Source organism: Muntiacus reevesi, chromosome 5, assembly GCF_963930625.1.
Source record: "Muntiacus reevesi chromosome 5, mMunRee1.1, whole genome shotgun sequence".
Taxonomy (NCBI): Eukaryota; Metazoa; Chordata; class Mammalia; order Artiodactyla; family Cervidae; genus Muntiacus; species Muntiacus reevesi.
Window position 1 is genome coordinate 66179729 of NC_089253.1, and position 20833 is coordinate 66200561.

General features: G+C 41.4%; 1 protein-coding gene across 1 annotated transcript in view; it reads right to left on the reverse strand.

The window, feature by feature from the left end:
* USH2A (usherin) overlaps nucleotides 1–20833 on the reverse strand; it is a 905205-nt gene that overhangs the window by 39877 nt on the left and 844495 nt on the right. The window contains exons 66-68 of the mRNA XM_065936753.1: nucleotides 12101–12309; nucleotides 5702–5878; nucleotides 4074–4157 (exon numbers count right to left, since the gene is read on the reverse strand). Coding sequence (XP_065792825.1) covers nucleotides 4074–4157; nucleotides 5702–5878; nucleotides 12101–12309 — 470 coding nt within the window. The remainder of the gene's footprint in view (nucleotides 1–4073; nucleotides 4158–5701; nucleotides 5879–12100; nucleotides 12310–20833) is intronic.

The following is a 20833-nucleotide window of genomic DNA, read 5'->3' on the forward strand; positions in this document are numbered from 1 at the left end:
ACTTGGGTGGCTATTTCCTTCCCCATTTTAGGGAAGTTTTCAGCTATTATCTCCTCGAGTATTTTCTCGTGGCCTTTCTTTTTGTCTTCTTCTTCTGGGACTCCTATGATTCAAATGTTGGGGCGTTTCACATTGTCCCTGAGGTTGTCCTCATTTCTTTTGATCCTTTTTTCTTTTTTCCTCTCTGCTTCATTTATTTCCACCATTCTATCTTCTACCTCACTTATCCTATCTTCTGTCTCCGTTATTCTACTCTTGGTTCCCTCCAAAGTGTTTTTGATCTCATTCATTGCATTATTCATTTTTAATTGACTCTTTTTTATTTCTTCTAGGTCTTTATTAAACATTTCTTGCATCTTTTCCATCTTTGTCTCCAGGCTATTTATCTGTAACTCCATTTTGTTTTCAAGATTTTGGATCATTTTTATTATCATTATTCTAAATTCTTTTTCAGATAGATTCCCTATCTCCTCCTCTTTTGTTTGACTTGGTGGGCACTTGTCATGTTCCTTTACCTGTTGGGTATTTCTCTGCCTTTTCATCTTGTTTAGATTGCTGTGTCTGGAGTGGGTTTTCTGTATTCTGGAGGTCTGTGATTTCTTTTTATTGTGGAGTTTTTACCCGGTGGGTGGGGTTGGACGGTTGACTTGTCAAGGTTTCCTGGTTAGGGAAGCTTGTTTCAGTATTCTGGAGCATGGAACTTGATTTCTTCTCTTTGAAGAGCAATGGTGTGCCCAGTAATGAGTTTTGAGATGGGTCTATGTGTTAGGTGTGACTTTGGGCAGTCTGTATGTTGACTTTCAGGGCTATGTTCCTGTGTTGCTGGGGAATTTGTGTGATATGTCTTGCTCTAAAACTTGTTGGCTCCTGGGTGTTGGTTGGTTTCAGTGTAGGTATGAAGGCTTTTGGACGGTCTCTTATTACTTAAAGTTCCATGTAGTCAGGAGTTTTCTGGTGTTCTCAGGTTTTGGGCTTAAATCTCCTGCCTCTGGATTTCAGTTTTATTCTTCCTGTAGTCTCAGGACTTCTCCAACTACACAGCACTGATAATAAAACTTCTAGGTTAATGGCGAAAAGATTCTCCGCTGTTAGGGGCTCCCAGAGAGGTTCACAGAGTTACATGAAGAAGAGGACAGGGAAGAGGGAAATAGAGATGAGCAGGAGGAGAAAAAGGGGGACTCAAGAGGAGAGAGACAGATCTATGCAGTCGTCTGTTCCTAGAGTGTTCTCCGTAGCCCAGACACCAGCAAAGAGTCACAGAATTGAATTGGGAAGAGAAGGGGAAAGGAGGAAATAGAGGTGTTCTGAGGTAGAAAACAGAGAGTCAAGATTGGGAGAGAATAATCTCCACACTCCTGAATAAAAATGGAAACTGAATATTGGATTCTTAAATGTTTACAATTTATATCATATACTGAAGAACAAAAATTAAAAATCTAGAGTATAGGTTAGACTCATAAAAATACTATATTAAAAACAAAAACAAAAACACCCCCCAAAAAATTTTAGAAATATATATGAGGTTTGGTTTAAAAATAAGGCTTCTCTTCTTTTTTTTCCTTTTTTCCTCTCCTCTTTGTAAGGTTATAGTGTATTGAAAATGAATAATTAAGGAGTAGTAGAGGAGTACTAGAGGACTTTAAAAGAAATAAGAGAAGAAGAAAAATAAAAAATAGAGGAGGAGAAGGGAAAAAAAAAAAAGAAGAAGAGAAAAAAAAGAGGAAAAAAAATTTTCCCTAACTACAAAAATCGTAAGAATTTATGAAAATGAATGTTAAGGAGTAATGGGGGAGTAACAGGGAATTCTAAAGGAAAATAAAAGAGAAAAAATTAAAAAGAAAAAATAAAACTAAAAAAAAATTTTTCTTTTTTTTTTTCCCTGCTTAAAAAAAAAAAAAAGAAAAGAAAAGAAAGAAAGAAAGAAAAAAAAAAGTAAAAATATATGTAGGAAGTTCTCTGGAGCTGTTGCGGTCAGTGTGGGTTCGGCTCAGTTTCAGATAGCTCCTCGTTCCAGCTTACACTTCTTGATATCTACAGGACCCTTGTGGTGTGGTCAGTGTTTCCTACAGGGATTTTAATCTGTTGCACCAGTTCCTTCTGAAGCGGTTTGGCTTCTGTTTGCCAGGCTCTTCAGGGCCTCGTTTCCGCCCTGACCCAAGCGGGCGGAGGTGGACTCTTATTCAGGTAGCTAGTTCCGTCGCGCTGCAGGGAGGGGCTAGAGTTGCTCGGGCTCTGGAGCTGCTCAGGCTCCGGCTGCTCTATATGGAGCGGCGCTGCGCGCAGTTCCAGCCCTCGGGTGTTCCGCCAAGGGTCGGAACTGAGATCTGCGCCTGGTCCCTGTGCCCTCCCCGTCAGAGCGGTCCAGGCAGCCAGGGGCTTAACGCTTGACGGGTGCACTCTCCCCGGGTGCGCGCGCCCACTCCCTTCCGCGGTTCCAGTCTCAGATTCCGCCGGCGCCAGTCCGGTGCGTGCGCCTTCTGCCCGCCGCGTCCCTAGCCCCAGTCCCCGCCTGCGTCGGTCGGGTGCCTGTGCCCTTTGTCTCGCCGCGACCCTCCCGGCGGATGTCGACCATCCAGAATCTCGGTCCCTTTGCTCTGCGAACCGCAGGCGGCGTGTTCTGGCCGGTTAATTTTCTCTCTCTTGCTCTCCCACAGTTCAAGCTGGGAACTCATAAAAGCTCCCTCCGATTGTCCACAGGGCTCTCAGGCCCGGACCCTGCCCCAAATAATGCCGCTCGCTCCTCTCCGTTCCGCTCCCACTTGCTGGTGGCGGATGCGGGTGTCTGGGGTACTTTCCTGCTGGGAGTTGCTTTTAGGCTCGTAATCTGTGGGTTTTATTATTGTTTCTCTCCCAGTCAGGTTGCCCTCTGAGATTCAAACACTTCCCCCAGGCCCGCCAGGTCGAGGGTTCCCCGGTGTCTGGGAATGTCCCCTATTAAGACCCTTCCCGGGACGGATCTCCGTCCTTAGCTCTTTTGTCTCACTTTTTATCTTTTATATTTTGTCCTACCTCCTTTCGAAGACAATGGGCTGCTTTTCTGGGCGCCTGGTGACCTCTGCTAGCGATCAGAAGTTGTTTTGTGAAGTTTGTTCTGCGTACAGTTATTCTTTTGATGAATTTCTAGGAGAGAAAGTGGTCTCCCCGTCCTACTCCTCCGCCATCTTGGCTCCTCCCCTCGGGTTTTGTCATACATTGACATGAATCAGCCATAGAGTTACACGTATTCCCCATCCCGATCCCCCCTCCCACCTCCCTCTCCACCCAACTCCTCTGGGTCCTCCCAGTGCACCAGGCCCTTTAATAACAATATGTATGTACACCTGTGTTTCAGAATTTTTGGATTCTTTTTTAAAGCAAACTAAATAAGCATACAAAGTAGATAGAACATTACTTACTGGAATTTAAAATAGGGTAGTAGTCTCAATTCTACTTTAATGGAAAAGATTTGGCATTTCTCTAACTTGCCCTTTGAAATTGTAAATTATTTTATGTTAGATGCAAAGATTATGGGGAAAACTCAATTTAAAAGCTGCTCCATAAAAATTGCAATTTCACCACTTCAACTAAATTACTTGGTATTAACAGTCAATCATAATCTTTTACAGAGGATACAAGACAGAAATTTCCCAAATTCATCATTTTAGTCTTTGAATCTGGAATATTACTGTTATGATCCACACAAATTGGCATTAGAGTATTTTCTCTTTCCTCTGACTTCCTCTATAAATTCACTTTTTTTGGTAAACAAATTCATAGGGCTCTTTATTGACAGAATTTGTGATTAGGAGAGAAGTTTTGTCATATCTCTCTGCATCTACAATTCAATGATTTGGCATTTTAAGAGCATACCCTAACCCCTTGCCTAATGTAAGTTTCATGAGGATTTAAAAACAAATTCTTACAACACCTAGCACAATTTCTTCCATATAGTCTATGCTAAGATGTGTATATACTTATATACACACACACACACACATATGCATAAACAAACAAGTATGTACAAATAAACATGCATGTTTCTTTAGGAAAATGAGTAAATGCTACACTAAATATAAACTGAGTTAAATATTTACCAAATCCAGTGGAAGTATCATATTGGATCAAAGGCGTCTTAACACTTCCTTCTTCTGTAGTGCAGATGACCTGGAAAAAGAAAGCTAAACAAGAGGTAGATGACTTAGTTATTCAACATCAACAAATAGTGGGCACGGTTTCAGCAAAGCAATGTATTAGAACATGAAACAGTCTAAAAACAGGATTCCACAGCAAGTTTTGAGGTTTTATCTACTATGTAAACTTTAATTTCAAAGTTAAAAACTATCAAGAAAACCAGCTATTATTAATGTAGTAGCAGCATATATATAAGTAACAGAACTAAAGAAGTTCAGAGGTTATCTAGCAAAGGAAAAGAATTATCAGAGGAGTAAAGGATAATATTGGGTTGGCCCAGAAGTTCATTTGACTGTTATGGAAAAACCAAACAAACTTTTGGGTCAACCCAATACATACAGTGTATCTTGTTCTGCATGTGATCTGAACCTGTTTCTTTAAAACTCACAGGTGTTCCTTCACTAGGTGACCTAGAGTTTCTTACTAAGCAGGAGAGCTCAAAAGGGATCCTGGAAATCAAATGGCGTAAATACTTCTTACAGTACTCAGGACCCCGTGGGAAGTGAGTCTTGTAAGGTCACACAGATGGTTAAAGGCCAGGCAGGGGGTAGAACATGAATCTCCCAACCAGAGGCCATCTCCCCATCACAACAAGCTGCCCAGGTGACCAAGAAGTGTGACCATGAAAATGTGTAGCCGAATTGCTGTAAAAATGTTATCGATTAGTTTCAAGTGCTATAAAGGCAATGCTGGAGCTCATTGTTTACCTGCACCTTTTAGTCAAAATAAATAGCACATATTTTCAAGGAAACTAAAAAAAAAAACACTAATTAATTCATTGTATAAATCCAGATTGTTCATAATGACCTCTCATCTATTGCTCCCATGGCTATGTTGATCCTCAGAAAATAGTATCTTGTAAAGCATTTTCTCATTTCAATTTAAAAACATGGTAAGCAGAAGCAGCACATGTAATTAAATAGGGTGAAGGAATTTGGTGTTAGAGGTGTTAGAGGTGAAGAGGGTTGTTATTTGAAGAACAGATATGGAGGTTGGTTAAGAAAAGCCCTTACTCAGGGTCCTTAATATCTGGAGATGGTCATGGCCTAACTGTGCTGGGGGTGTCTCAAGAAAAACTCCAAAGCCCCTCAAAGTGTATTATTTCAGGATACCCACTGCTCACGGCATCAATGATTCAAGACGTGGGTGTGAGCAAGCTCCGGGAGATAGTGGAGGTCAGGGAAGCCTGGCGCGCTGCAGTCCTTGGTGTCCCAGAGTCGGACACAACTCAGCAACTGAACAGCAACAACATGGCTAGTGAGTGCTATATCTCGGGCACACACAGCCTGCCCTCTGCCTCGCTCCTGGGGACCCTCGGGTCAGCGGGAGCAGTGCCCCGAGGACGGCATCACAAACGCAGTGCACCAGGAGGTCACTGATTGGCACAGAGCAGTCATTTCCCCATAAGTGACCACTAAACCCAGGCCGTGTTAATGCTGAACGTCTGCGGGTCACCTTTTCAGATCGAGCATCTTGCAAAGCTGGGAAACCCGGCTCCTTACGCACTGCGAAACGGGGGCAGGAGACTCACTTTTGTCCGCGGTCCTCGGGATGTAGAGGGTGGTGTCGAGGCCACTGTAGAGGCGCTGTCCTCCGTCGGTCAGGACGAACTCCTTCAGCCGCCCGTTCAGCAGGAAGGAGTTGGTCCAGTTGACACACACCACGGACAGGTTGCCGTCCACCGAGAACGGGGCGCGGTACTGCGGCACTGCGGGAGAGGGGTGTCGGTTCCAAAGACAGCTGGCGGAAGGAGCTGCGCTCTAACAATAGCTGAGAGTCGGCTCTAAGTTCTAAAAATAGGGGGGCCTATGTGTGGTGTGTGTGTCTGTGCATGCTTTTTATTTTCAAATATGAGCACACATTTAAAATTTTGCCTTTGCTAGAACCCTTCCTATTTACCTTATAGCTTAAAGGAAAAACCTGGCATTGGGGGGTGAAAAGAAAATCACGGAAACATGTGTGAAATGCTTTCTCAGCAATGTTGCACCTGCTTTCCAAAAAAAAAAAAAAAAAAAAAACAACAATGAAGAATGGTGTATTATGCAATACAACTATTAACATACAATGGTTCTGCTCATCAGCATAGCCCCAGAGCTCACATTTTGTTACATTTTCCTTCTTTTAATAGGTAAAGTATCCTTAACACTATTAACTCCAGCGGATAGCTATTTTTCATATCAAATCGATATTTATTGCTACAAAGCCCTAAGGACTAGATGAAGTTAATATATATTTTTTTCTCCCAACCAAACTGCTTAGATGGTGAATTATGTTCTTTTGGCACCCATTTATTTTTAAAGCTTTTTCTTGAACCGTTAGTTTGTTTTCTAAGATAGTTAAAAAGCCTTGCAAATAGCAATTCGAGAATAATAATTCATTGCCCTGACTAATCAATCAATAGCACAGTACATTAGTATATAATCAAGCTCAGGTCTCATAAGTATTATATCAGATAGAGAAGTGACTTTGTGTGCATTTAGCAGGAATGCTCCCTTTTCATTTTTCAGTTCCTTACTAAAATAAGGAAGAACAAGCCTTAACAGAGGCTCATCTTTTAAATGAATCATTTTGATAGCAACAAATGAAGGGATAACATATCATCTTGTCAAGTCAGAAGAGATTTATTTCATGAGATCTCATTTGCTCCAAAATAATCAATACATTTGTAACAACACTAAGATCCAGCTATATATGAAATTGGCTTTTAGGAAAAAAGTGAGTGGTAGAAATAAATTGGGTATCCTTTTTTCTTTTAAAATCAAATCCATGTGTTGCTGATGTGGGGAAATATAACAAAATAAGGAATCATTATGCTATTGTGATCATAGATTAAACTAGGAAGACAAATTTGGTCTTCATCTTTCAAAATGAGAGGAAAATGCTTACATAAACAGAGGAAAATATTTCTGCAAATACTGAAACAAGAAGTATCAAGCCATTTTTCAATATTGTTTTTCTTTTAACACAAATTGAGCCTAATATCACAATGAAACATACTATTGTATTTGTTGTGGTTTCACTCTTTCATTTAATTTCTGTAGATTTCCACTTCTCCCCTACATTGTAACAGTATAGATAAAGAGAAGACTTGTAAATAGTATGAAAATAGAAAGATAGGGGCGTTATTTGCTTTGTAGGACGTGGAGATCTTTCTGAAGAAAAATAAGAATGATCAAACTATCAAAATAATCAGGCATAATGGATTTGGAGATTGAGAAAATGATAACTACTATGTCAATAAAGTAGTACAATGCATGTACAATAGAGTACTTTTTTTCAGTTACTCCTTAAAACAATCTTGTAAGAATTAGCTCCTAATGTTTCAGAGGAAGGGGCTAAGTTTCAGAGAGATTAAATAACTTGTTTAATGTCAACAGCTGGTAGGGGACCAAGGATCTGAACCCAGGCTTGCTTAACTCCAAAGGCTATGTTATTTTGTTATAATCAATATGCATTTATTTAAAGGAAACTATTTACTAATTCACTTTATGGGGGCACTCCAGTTCTGAGCTGGTTCATCCTGATTGTTAAATATTCAGGAATTTTGTGAGTTGGTTATTGAACCCAGCCACTATTAAAAATTAAATCATGTAAACCTAAATATATTGAAACAAAGGTAATAAATATTAAAACTTTGCATTTTAATATCTGTGCTCTTCAGGCTGTTTACATCTATTGTCTCTGAAGGGTAGAAAAACTGTATAATAGCACACGATCTCTTCCCAACTCTGTGTTCAGTGTTGTCATGTTGGGAACTTAAAATCAGTTAAGTGGGAGTATTTACACTGTGGAAACTGGCAAGCACCTCAAGTCATGACATTTTTCTCTCAAGGAGGCCAGGTGTTAAACATTTGTACTTTACCTCTGCTCTCCCACTGAAGGTGTAATTTAGGAAGAGGTGGCAGAATACGCTGCTAATGCGTCTCCAGGCGCTTTACTGAGTGTACATGAGATTACATTTATATGAAACTGCAAATGCTATCTTCACAGCATCTTGTGGTTTGTATTCTCTGATCCACATTTCCTCTCTGCTAGTTTGTATAATGAGTTAAAAGGAACATAAGTAGTATTTAAACCCCATATGACAGCCAGTCATTTGTTGTGTTTTTCCATGTCTGTGGATTCAGTAAGCAGATTAAGAGAACCCTTTCTCCTTCGGTACTTATGCAACCTTTAGCCACAGCTCCAATGTCAAGGAAGTTCTGATGCCTTCACTCATTCCATAAATAACACATTCTGGGTATCTAAGACCCTCTGCCCAGTGCTAGAGATATAGTGGAGAGAATGAGGCTAAAGGAGGCACAGATTTAAGGGAGAAGATATAAGCTCTGTCGGGGAGTCTTCCAAACTCAAACTGGTTATTAGAAGCTCAAAGAGAGGTGAGGAAAATGGGTATGGGGATCTGAGTTTCAAGCTGAGGGCTTGGGGACAAGGGGACCATTTGGGAATCAGCCTTTGCAACAGAAGCCTTGGAAGAGATGAACTCATCTGAAGAGGGAAGAGGTGAGGCAGGAGAAGAAGAAGGAAAAAAGAGGGAAGTGGGAGGAAGGGGAAAGTGTGGGCAGAGAAAGTTTGGGGTTGAAGCTTAAACTTGTTTGGTGGGAGATCAACCAACAAAGTTGACTCAAATGGAAGAGGGACTTCCCTGGTGGTTAAGAAGGTATGTGCATGCTCAGTGATTCAGTTGTGTCCTACTCTTGGTGACACCATGGCCTGTAGACCATCAGGCTTCTCTGTCCAGGGGATTTTTCAGGCCAGAATACTGGAGTGCCATTATTGCCATTTCCTCCTCCAGGGGATCTTCCTGACTCAGGGGATCCACGCCACTTTTCCTGTGTCTCCTGCATTGGCAGGCGGATTCTTTACCACTGAATCTGCCTTGCAATATAGGGGATATGGGTTCAATCCCTGGTCAGGGAATGGTTCCACATGCTGCAGAGAAACTAAGCCCGCGCAGAGCCCATGCCCTACAACTAGAGAGCCTGTGCCCTATAACAAAAGGTCCCAAATGAGGCAGTGAAGATCTTGATTGCCACAACTAAGACCTGATGCAGCCAAATAAATAAATATTAAAAAAATAAAAGAAACAAAATCAAGGAGGAAAACTGGGAGCAACTTGCCATGCAAAGTATGGAGAACCATTTTTTAACCAAGGATTGAGGGTTCAATCTCACTGAATGTTCCCAAGAAGTTAATGTGATTACTTGGGAAAAATGCCCAGTGGATTATCAGTGTGGAGGTCAAGGGCAAATTTAGGAAGAGATTTTCATGCAGGGACGATGTGGAAATCAGTTGGGAGGAAGCTAATAAGATGTGGGAAGAAAGAAAATGGGAAAGCACTTGAAGACCATTCTTTAGAAGAGTTGTGCTCTGGGGCAAGGAGCCTGGGCAGGAATCAAAAAGGAAATGGAGTCTGTTTGCTTTAAAATTAGAAGGGTAGAAGCAACAGTGATGTATTGAAAATTAGGGATAGAAAAACGGTGATCAGTAGTGATGGAAGTGGTGGTCAAAACACAAGAGGAGGGCCTATTTCAGATGGAAGGACCACCCCTTCCTGCCGTGTCCCTGATGGGCATCATGGAGATGCAGGGCATGTGGCTGTCTGGGGTGGGAAGGAAGCCAGTTACTAATTGATGACTTTTCCTTTCCTGGTGAATTATGAGGAAGGAGTTCTGCAGGTGGGTGAAGTGGGTGAGGATGGTGAGGGCATGTGGGAACAGGGTGAGGAGCAGTGAGGGGTTGGAGGAGGGTGGAGAAGGTCTGAAATCTCTATTACAGAGAGTAGGGGGCTGGTCGACCAGGTTAATACAGCAGTACCGAGGGTGCTGCTGACCTGAGTGATCCTGAACTTAGAGAAACATTTCCACTTTCTAAGTGTGGAAGGTGGAGGGACTGAAGTGCTGGCTTTAGCTCCTCACAGAGCCCCAGGAGCCTCCGTTCAGATTCTAATTGATGTGAACAGCATCCTAGAACTGTACTGCACAGTCCTTAACCCTGCCTCAGCTTTCTCATCTGTAAATCTGGTTAATAACAGTACTTAACTTCATAGGCCTGTGGTAAGGATTATTTTTAAAATGCTTGAACAGTGCCAGCAATAACAAGCTCTTTAAAAATGACCTTTTGCTAACATCCTGTTATATTGCTGCTCAGGCACATTAAGGTCTTTGTATGAGGCACTGAATTTTCATGAATGTGTATCTCTCACTTTTAAAAATGTCAGTATCATATGACATTACAATCTGATACAGTGTTTCTGGAAAGCAAATTTGCAATAAGTGTTCAAAAACTTAAAATACTTAAAACATCTGATGTAGTAAATTCCATTTGCTGAAGATAAACTCCATTTAAGAAGATAATCAGACATTCACACAAAGATTTGTTCAAGCTTCTCACCACATTTATAAAAGGGAAATATTAGAAACAAGTGGAATGGCTCAACTAATTCACATGATGGAATATTATACAGCCATTAACCTTGGTGGCTAAGAGTTTTTAATGCCAAGGATAATGCAAATAAAATAATAGCAAGTATAAAAATCAGATATTAAATTTTCATCAGAGTATGACCTCAACCATGTAATAAAAACTGTATAAAAAGGGATTAAAGGAATAAATTACGCCAAAATATTAATGATGGTTGCCTCTGGGTATGGTGGGATTGATGATAAGCAGGACTGGCTTCATGGCTGTGTAACCCATGCAGTTGCCCAGGGCCCCTCATGTAGAAGAATTTTAGACCTAGTCTGATGCTCTGCTGTCCTTGTTTTGAAGTTCTTAATAATTTCTGAACAAGGGGCCCCATATTTTTATTTTCCAGTGGACCCCACAAACTACATAGCTGGTTCTGATTATAAGTACCTCTTAATACTTTTTGTATTTGCCAGTTTTAAACAGTAGACATATAAACCCTATCAATTCTGAAAAGGAGTTATTTCATATAAACATAAGGACACAATGAATTAGTTAATTGCCCTTTTCTGCACTTAGGAGCCCTTCTGTTCTTCCTGGAAGGGCCAGATTTCAGTGCTTACTGGCAGTGTGAGCGATGATATCATTTGTAAGGAAAAGGAGGGACAAACCTCCAAAAAGTTATCTAAAAGTAGATAAATAAGGCTTCCCTGGTGGCTCCGTGGTAAAGAATCCACCTGCCAATGCAGGAGACATGGGTTCGATCTCTGATCCAGGAAGATCCCACGCGCCGTGGAGCAACTAAGCCCCTGCACCTGCACAGCTATTGAGCCTGTGCTCCGAGCCCACACGCTGCAGTTACTGATGCCTGCACGCCTAGAGTCCGTGCACTGAAACGGGAGAAGCCACTGCAGTGAGAAGCCTGTGCACCACAGCCATGTACTACCCCCTGCTCGCTGCAACTACAGAAAAGCCCACGCAGCAAGGAAGACCCAGCACAGTCAAAATGAAACAAACAAAATTACCAAATTAGCTCATTAAAATTCTTTTAAAAAGTCATCTTCACTGTCTATTTTCACCTTACCCACGTATTAACTTCCTCTAAATTTGTTTTCACCCCATTGCTACCTGACAAACCTTCCTAAATTCATTCCTTTTTTTTTTTTTTTTTAATTATTTGGCTTCATTGGGTCTTAGTTGTGGCACTCAGGGTCTTCGGTTACGGCATGTGGGATCTAGTTCCCCGGCCAGCGATCAAATTTGGGCCCCTTCTTCGGGAGCACGGAGTCCTGGCCACTGCAACACCAGGGAAGTCCTCCCTAAATTCCCTCTTGATCTCCATGTTATTTAATCCAATGGACATTTTCCCCTGATAGCTGTCTTCATGGATGTCTCAGTAGCGTTCCCTGGAATCGAACACTCAATCCCTTTAGCGAACTGTTCTCCCCTCCCTTCAGGACAAGCCTCCCCTCTGGCTGCCCTGCTGCCTCTCCGGCACATGGTGGCAGCGATTTCTACTCACGCTCTTTCTGGGTGACGAAGCTGATCCATTCAGTGGCCGTGCTGCCCGCCTCGTTGTGGGCTACCACCCGCAGCTTGTAGGTGGTGTAGGGCTGGAGACCCTCGAGGCTGGCTCTCTGCCCTGGCCCCGTGTACTTGGTCTCGGTTTGGCTGGGGGTACAGGGGGTGGCTGAATCTGGAGGGCATGCCATGTAGAGTTGGAGCTCATAGCTGGAAGGAGAATGAACACATAAAGGGGAAACAGTCAGTGGAATTAGTCTAACTCGCCTTTAAACCTGATGATGTTTAGTGAGAAGCCATTTTGCTTTCACCAAACTACCAGCACTTTAAAACTCCCACTTGTGGGAGACGGCTGTTTCCAGAAACACTTTATTTAATGCTGTTGGAAGTGGGCAGCAGATGGAACCAGAGAAATGATAAGAGAAGTCCCAGGTATACACATGTTGCTGTCCACCCAGCAGCCAGGAATCCTTGTTGGTACAGATAAGATATTTCTCTCTTTTTTTTTTTTTTTTTTTTTAAATATTATTTTATTAGTTGGAGGCCAATCACTTCACAACATTTCAGTGGGTTTTGTCATACATTGACATGAATCAGCCATATAGTCACACGTATTCCCCATCCCGACTCCCCCTCCCACCTCCCTCCCCACCCGACTCCTCAGGGTCCTCCCAGTGCACCAGGCCCGAGCACCTGACTCATGTATCCCACCTGGGCTGGTGGTCCGTTTCACCATAGATAGTATACATGCTGTTCTTTCAAGACATCCCACCCTCACGTTCTCCCCCAGAGTTCAAAAGTCTGTTCTGTACTTCTGTGTCTCTTTTTCTGTTTTGCATATAGGGTTATCGCCACCATCTATCTAAATTCCGTATATATGTGTTAGTATACTGTAATGTTCTTTATCTTTCTGGCTTACTTCACTCTGTATAATGGGCTCCAGTTTCATCCATCTCATTAGAACTGATTCAAATGAATTCTTTTTAATGGCTGAGTAATATTCCATGGTGTATATGTACCACAGCTTCCTTATCCATTCATCTGTTGATGGGCATCTGGGTTGCTTCCATGTCCTGGCTATTATAAACAGTGCTGCGATGAACATTGGGGTGCACGTGTCTCTTTCAGATCTGGATTCCTCAGTGTGTATGCCTAGAAGTGGTATTGCTGGGTCATATGGCAGTTCTATTTCCAGTTTTTTAAGAAATCTCCACACTGTTTTCCATAGTGGCTGTACTAGTTTGCATTCCCACCAACAGTGTAAGAGGGTTCCCTTTTCTCCACACTCTCTCCAGCATTTATTGCTTGTAGACTTTTGGATAGCAGCCATCCTGACTGGCGTGTAATGGTGCCTCATTGTGGTTTTGATTTGCATTTCTCTGATAATGAGCGATGTGGAGCATCTTTTCATGTGTTTGTTAGCCATCTGAATGTCTTCTTTGGAGAAATGTCTGTTTAGTTCTTTGGCCCATTTTTTGATTGGGTCTTTTATTTTTCTGGAATTGAGCTTCAGGAGTTGCTTGTATATTTTTGAGATTAATCCTTTGTCTGTTTCCTCATTTGTTATTATTTTCTCCCAATCTGAGGGCTGTCTTTTCACCTTACTTATAGTTTCCTTTGTTGTGCAAAAACTTTTAATTTTCATTAGGTCCCATTTGTTTATTTTTGCTTTTATTTCCAATATTCTGGGAGGTGGGTCATAGAAGATCTTGCTGTGATTTATGTCGGAGAGTGTTTTGCCTATGTTCTCCTCTAGGAGTTTTATAGTTTCTGGTCTTACATTTAGATCTTTAATCCATTTTGAGTTTATTTTTGTGTATGGTGTTAGAAAGTGTTCTAGTTTCATTCTTTTACAAGTGGTTGACCAGTTTTCCCAGCACCACTTGTTAAAGAGATTGTCTTTTTTCCATTGTATATCCTTGCCTCCTTTGTCAAAGATGAGGTGTCCATAGGTTCGTGGATTTATCTCTGGGCTTTCTATTCTGTTCCATTGATCTATATTTCTGTCTTTGTGCCAGTACCATACTGTCTTGATGACTGTGGCTTTGTAGTAGAGTCTGAAGTCAGGCAGGTTGATTCCTCCAGTTCCATTCTTCTTTCTCAAGATTACTTTGGCTATTCGAGGTTTTTTGTATTTCCATACAAATTGTGAAATTATTTGTTCTAGTTCTGTGAAAAATACCGTTGGTAGCTTGATAGGGGTTGCATTGAATCTATAGATTGCTTTGGGTAGAATAGCCATTTTGACAATATTGATTCTTCCAATCCATGAACACGGTATGTTTCTCCATCTGTTTGTGTCCTCTTTGATTTCTTTCATCAGTGTTTTATAGTTTTCTATGTATAGGTCTTTTGTTTCTTTAGGTAGATACACTCCTAAGTATTTTATTCGTTTTGTTGCAATGGTGAATGGTATTGTTTCCTTAATTTCTCTTTCTGTTTTTTCATTGTTAGTGTATAGGAATGCAAGGGATTTCTGTGTGTTAATTTTATATCCTGCAACTTTACTATATTCATTGATTAGCTCTAGTAATTTTCTGGAAGAGTCTTTAGGGTTTTCTATGTAGAGGATCATGTCATCTGCAAACAGCGAGAGTTTCACTTCTTCTTTTCCTATCTGGATTCCTTTTATGTCTTTTTCTGCTCTGATTGCTGTGGCCAAAACTTCCAACACTATGTTGAATAGTAGTGGTGAGAGTGGGCATCCTTGTCTTGTTCCTGATTTCAGAGGAAATGCTTTCAATTTTTCACCATTGAGGGTGATGCTTGCTGTGGGTTTGTCATATATAGCTTTTATTATGTTGAGGTATGTTCCTTCTATTCCTGCTTTCTGGAGAGTTTTAATCATAAATGAGTGTTGAATTTTGTCAAAGGCTTTCTCTGCATCTATTGAGATAATCATATGGTTTTTATCTTTCAATTTGTTAATGTGGTGTATTACGTTGATTGATTTGCGGATATTAAAGAATCCTTGCATTCCTGGGATAAAGCCCACTTGGTCATGGTGTATGATTTTTTTAATATGTTGTTGGATTCTGTTTGCTAGAATTTTGTTAAGGATTTTTGCATCTATGTTCATCAGTGATATTGGCCTGTAGTTTTCTTTTTTTGTGGCATCTTTGTCTGGTTTTGGAATTAGGGTGATGGTGGCCTCATAGAATGAGTTTGGAAGTTTACCTTCTTCTGCAATTTTCTGGAAGAGTTTGAGTAAGATGGGTGTTAGCTCTTCTCTAAATTTTTGGTAGAATTCAGCTGTGAAGCCATCTGGTCCTGGGCTTTTGTTTGCTGGAAGATTTTTGATTACAGTTTCGATTTCCTTGCTTGTGATGACTCTGTTAAGATCTTCTATTTCTTCCTGGTTCAGTTTTGGAAAGTTATACTTTTCTAAGAATTTGTCCATTTCATCCAAGTTGTCCATTTTATTGGCATAGAGCTGCTGGTAGTAGTCTCTTATGATCCTTTGTATTTCAGTGTTGTCTGTTGTGATCTCACCCTTTTCATTTCTTATTTTGTTAATTTGGTTCTTCTCTCTTTGTTTCTTAATGAGTCTTGCTAATGGTTTGTCAATTTTGTTTATTTTTTCAAAAAACCAGCTTTTAGCTTTGTTGATTTTTGCTATGGTCTCTTTAGTTTCTTTCGCATTTATTTCTGCCCTAATTTTTAAGATTTCTTTCCTTCTGCTGACCCTGGGGTTCTTCATTTCTTCCTTCTCTAATTGCTTTAGGTGTAGAGTTAGGTTATTTATTTGGCTTTTTTCTTGTTTCTTGATGTGTGCCTGTAATGCTATGAACCTTCCCCTTAGCACTGCTTTTACAGTGTCCCATAGGTTTTGGGTTGTTGTGTTTTCATTTTCATTTATTTCTATACATACTTTGATTTCTTTTTTGATTTCTTCTATGATTTGTTGGTTATTCAGAAGCGTGTTATTTAGCCTCCATATGTTAGAATTTTTAACAATTTTTTTCCTGTAATTGAGATCTAATCTTACTGCACTGTGGTCAGAAAAGATGACTGGAATGATTTCAATTTTTTTGAATTTTCCAAGACCAGATTTATGGCCCAGGATGTGATCTATTCTGGAGAAGGTTCCGTGTGCACTTGAGAAAAAGGTGAAGTTGATTGTTTTGGGGTGAAATGTCCTATAGATATCAATTAGGTCTAGCTGGTCCATTGTATCATTTAAGGTTTGTGTTTCCTTGTTGATTTTCTGTTTAGTTGATCTATCCATGGTTGTGAGTGGGGTATTAAAGTCTCCCACTATTATTGTGTTACTATTAATTTCCTCTTTCATACTCGTTAGTGTTTGCCGTACATATTGCGGTGCTCCTATGTTGGGTGCATATATATTTATAATTGTTATATCTTCTTCTTGGATTGATCCTTTGATCATTATGTAGTGTCCTTCTTTGTCTCTTTTCACATCCTTTATTTGGAAGTCTATTTTATCTGATATGAGTATTGCGACTCCTGCTTTCTTTTGGTCTCCGTTTGCGTGAAATATTTTTTTCCAGCCCTTCACTTTCAGTCTGTATGTGTCCCTTGTTTTGAGGTGGGTCTCTTGTAGACAGCATATATAGGGGTCTTGTTTTTGTATCCATTCAGCCAATCTTTGTCTTTTGGTTGGGGCATTCAACCCATTTACATTTAAGGTAATTATTGATAGGTGTGGTCCCGTTGTCATTTACTTTGTTGTTTTGGGTTCACGTTTATACAACCTTTCTGCATTTCCTGTCTAGAGAAGATCCTTTAGCATTTGTTGAAGAGCTGGTTTGGTGGTGCTGAATTCTCTCAGCTTTTGCTTGTCTGTAAAACTTTTGAATTCTCCTTCATATCTGAATGAGATCCTTGCTGGGTACAGTAATCTAGGTTGTAGGTTATTCTCTTTCATTACTTTCAGTATGTCCTGCCATTCCCTTCTGGCCTGGAGGGTTTCTATTGATAGATCAGCTGTTATCCTTATAGGAATCCCTTTGTGTGTTATTTGTTGTTTCTCCCTTGCTGCTTTTAGTATTTGTTCTTTGTGTTTGATCTTTGTTAATTTGATTAATATGTGTCTTGGGGTGTTTCGCCTTGGGTTTATCCTGTTTGGGACTCTCTGGGTTTCTTGAACTTGGGTGGCTATTTCCTTCCCCATTTTAGGGAAGTTCTCAGCTATTATCTCCTCGAGTATTTTCTCATGGCCTTTCTTTTTGTCTTCTTCTTCTGGGACTCCTATGATTCGAATGTTGGGGCGTTTCACATTGTCCCAGAGGTCCCTGAGGTTTTCCTCATTTCTTTTGATCCTTTTTTCTTTTTTCCTCTCTGCTTCATTTATTTCCACCATTTTATCTTCTACCTCACTTATCCTATCTTCTGTCTCCGTTATTCTACTCTTGGTTCCCTCCAGAGTGTTTTTGATCTCATTCATTGCATTATTCATTTTTAATTGACTCTTTTTTATTTCTTCTAGATCTTTATTAAACATTTCTTGCATCTTTTCAATCTTTGTCTCCAGGCTATTTATCTGTACCTCCATTTTGCTTTCAAGATTTTGGATCATTTTTATTATCATTATTCTAAATTCTTTTTCAGGTAGATTCCCTATCTCCTCCTCTTTTGTTTGACTTGGTGGGTTTTTTTCATGTTCCTTTACCTGTTGGGTATTTCTCTGCCTTTTCATCTTGTTTAGATTGCTGTGTCTGGAGTGGGCTTTCTGTATTCTGCAGGTCTGTGGTTCCTTTTATTGTGGAGGTTTTACCCAGTGGGTGGGGTTAGACGATTGGCTTGTCAAGGTTTCCTGATTAGCGAAGCTTGCGTCAGTGTTCTGGTGTGCGGATCTTGATTTCTTCTCTTTGGATAGCAATGGATTGCCCAGTAATGAGTTTTGAGATGGGTCTATGTGTTAGGTGTGACCTTGGGCTGTCTGTATGTTGACGTTCAGGGCAATGTTCCTGCGTTGCTGGAGAATTTGCGTGGTATGTCGTGCTCTAAAACTTATTGGCTCTTGGGTGGTGGTTGGTTTCGGTGCAGGTATGGAAGCTTTTTTACGGTCACTTATTACTTAAAGATCCATGTAGTCAGGAGTTTTCTGGTGTTCTCAGGTTTTGGGCTTAAGTCTCCTGCTTCTGGATTTCAGTTTTATTCTTCCTGTAGTCTCAGGACTTCTCCAACTATACAGCACTGATAATAAAACTTCTATGTTAATGGTGGAAAGTTTCTCCCCCGTTAGGGATACCCAGAGAGGTTCACCGAGTTACATGGAGAAGAGGAGAGGGAGGAGGGAGATAGAGATGGGCAGGAGGAGAAAGAGGGGGACTCAAGAGGAGAGAGACAGATCTACGAAGTTGTCTGATCCCAGAGTGTTCTCCGTAGCCCAGACACCCACAAAGATTCACAGAATTGGATTGGGAAGAGAAGGGGAAAGGAGGAAATAGAGGTGTTCTGAGGTAGAAAACAGAGTCAAGATTGGGAGAGAATAATCAACACATTCGTGAATAAAAATGGGAGCTGAATATTGGATTCTTAAATGTTCACAATTTATATCATATACTGAAAAACAAAAATTAAAAATCTAGAGTAGAGGTTAGACTCTTAAAAATACTATATTAAAAACAAAAACCAAAACACACAAAAGAAATTTTAGAAATATATATGAAGTTTGGTATAAAAATAGGGCTTCTCTTCTTTTTTTTTTTTTCCCTTTCTTCTGTAAGGTTATAGTGGATTGAAAATGAAAATTAAGGCGTAGTAAAAGGAGTGCTAGAGGGCTTTAAAAGAAATAAGAGAAAAAGAAAATAGAAGAGAAGAAGAAAAAAGAACAGAAAAAAAGAAGAAAAAGAAGAAAAAGAAAAAAAAGAAAAAAAGAAAAAAAAATTGTTTTGCCTAATTAAAAAAAATCGTAAAAATCTATGAAAGTTAAGGAGTAATGGGGGAGTAATAAGGAATTTTTAAAGGAAAATAAAAGAGAACCAAGAAAAAAGAAAAAAAAAATTTTTTTTTTTTTCCTTACTTAAAAAAAAAAATAAAAAAGAAAAGAAAAAGAAAAAATATATCTAGGAATTTCTCTGGAGCTGTTGCGGTCAGTGTGGGTTCGGCTCAGCTTCACATAGCTCCTCGTTCCAGCTTACACTTCTCGATATCTACAGGCCCTTCCGGTGTAGTCAGTCGGTGGTTTCTTCAGGGATTTTAATCTGTTGCACCGGTCCCTTCTGAAGCGGTTCCCTTTATTTGGGTTCTGTTGCCGGTTTCCCGCTCCTAATTTCCGCCCTGACACAGGGGGCGGAGGTGGATTCTTATTCAGGTAGCTAGTTCCGTCGCGCTGCAGGGAGGGGCTGTGCGGGGAGGGGCTGTGCGGGGAGGGGCCGGCGCTCCCGGGAGAGGCTTGCGCTCTTTTCTCGGTCTGCGCTGCTCAGGCTCCAGACTCTTCTGTCTGAAGCGCGCGCCACGCTGCGCGCGGCTCCAGCCCTCGGGCGATTCACAAAAGCGCAGCACACAAAGCTGGGCCCGCGCTCCGGCCCCACGCCGCCCAAGCGGCCCAGGCAGCCAGGCGCTTGACGGGCGCTCTCTCCCCGGGTGCGGCGCGTCTTCTGCCCCGCGCGGTCCCAGTCTCAGTCCCCGCCGGCGCCAGTCGGGCGTGCGCGCCCTCTGCCCTCCGCGTCCCCAGCCCCAGTTCCCGCTCGCGCCGGTCAGGCGCCCACGCCCTCCGTCTCGCCGCGACCCTCCCGGTGGACTTCGGTCGCCCAGAATCTCGGTCCCTTTGTTCTGCGAACGGCCGGCAGTGTGTTCGGGCCGGTTAGTTTTCTCTCTCTCTTTGCTCTCCCACAGTTCAAGCTGGCAACTCACAAAAGCTCCCTCCGATTGTCCTCAGGGCGCTCAGGCCCGGACCCTGCCCCAAGTAATGCCGCCTGCCCCTCTCCGTTCCGCCCCCACTTGCTGGTGGCGGATGCGGGCGTCTGGGGTACTTTTCTGCTGGGAGTTGCTTTTAGGCTCGTAATCTGTGGGTTTTATTTATTCTATCCCTCCCAGTCAGATTCAAACTCTTGAGATTCCAACACTTCCCCCAGGCCCGCCAGTGCGAGGGTTTCCCGGTGTCTGGGAACGTCCTCTATTAAGTCCCTTCCCGGGACGGATCTCCGTCCTTAGCTCTTTTGTTTCGCTTTTTATCTTTTATATTTTGTCCTACCTCCTTTCGAAGACAATGGGCTGCTTTTCTGGGCGCCTGATGACCTCAGCTAGCGATCAGAAGTTGTTTTGTGAAGTTTGCTCTGTGTTCAGTTATTTTTTTGATGAATTTCTAGGAGAGAAAGTGGTCTCTCCGTCCTACTCCTCCGCCATCTTGGCTCCTCCTCCGATATTTCTCTTTTTAGAGAAGAGTGATAAAACTGTTCTCCTGTCAGAAATAAAGAATATCTCTTCTCTCTACAGATTATTTTGAGTGAAATAACTTCTTTGCTCTTTTAAACAGTGGTTCATTACAACACTTTAAATTACATCAAAGGAATTCTGATTCAGCCACAGAAGTTCCTTATGTTCTAGCTGAGCCCTGCAGAGTGAAAAATTCCAGGGAACCATGAGGAGGAGCACATTCTTTCAATGAAGGGGAACACATTTCCTCATCTTTCTTTCATTGTTTTGACAGCACACCGCGAGTCTCGAAGGACCAGGGATTAAGCTTGTGCCTCCTACAGTGGAAGTATGTTGTCTTAGCCACTGGACTGCTAGGAAAGTCCCTGCCTTCTGCTTCTTATTTTTGTTG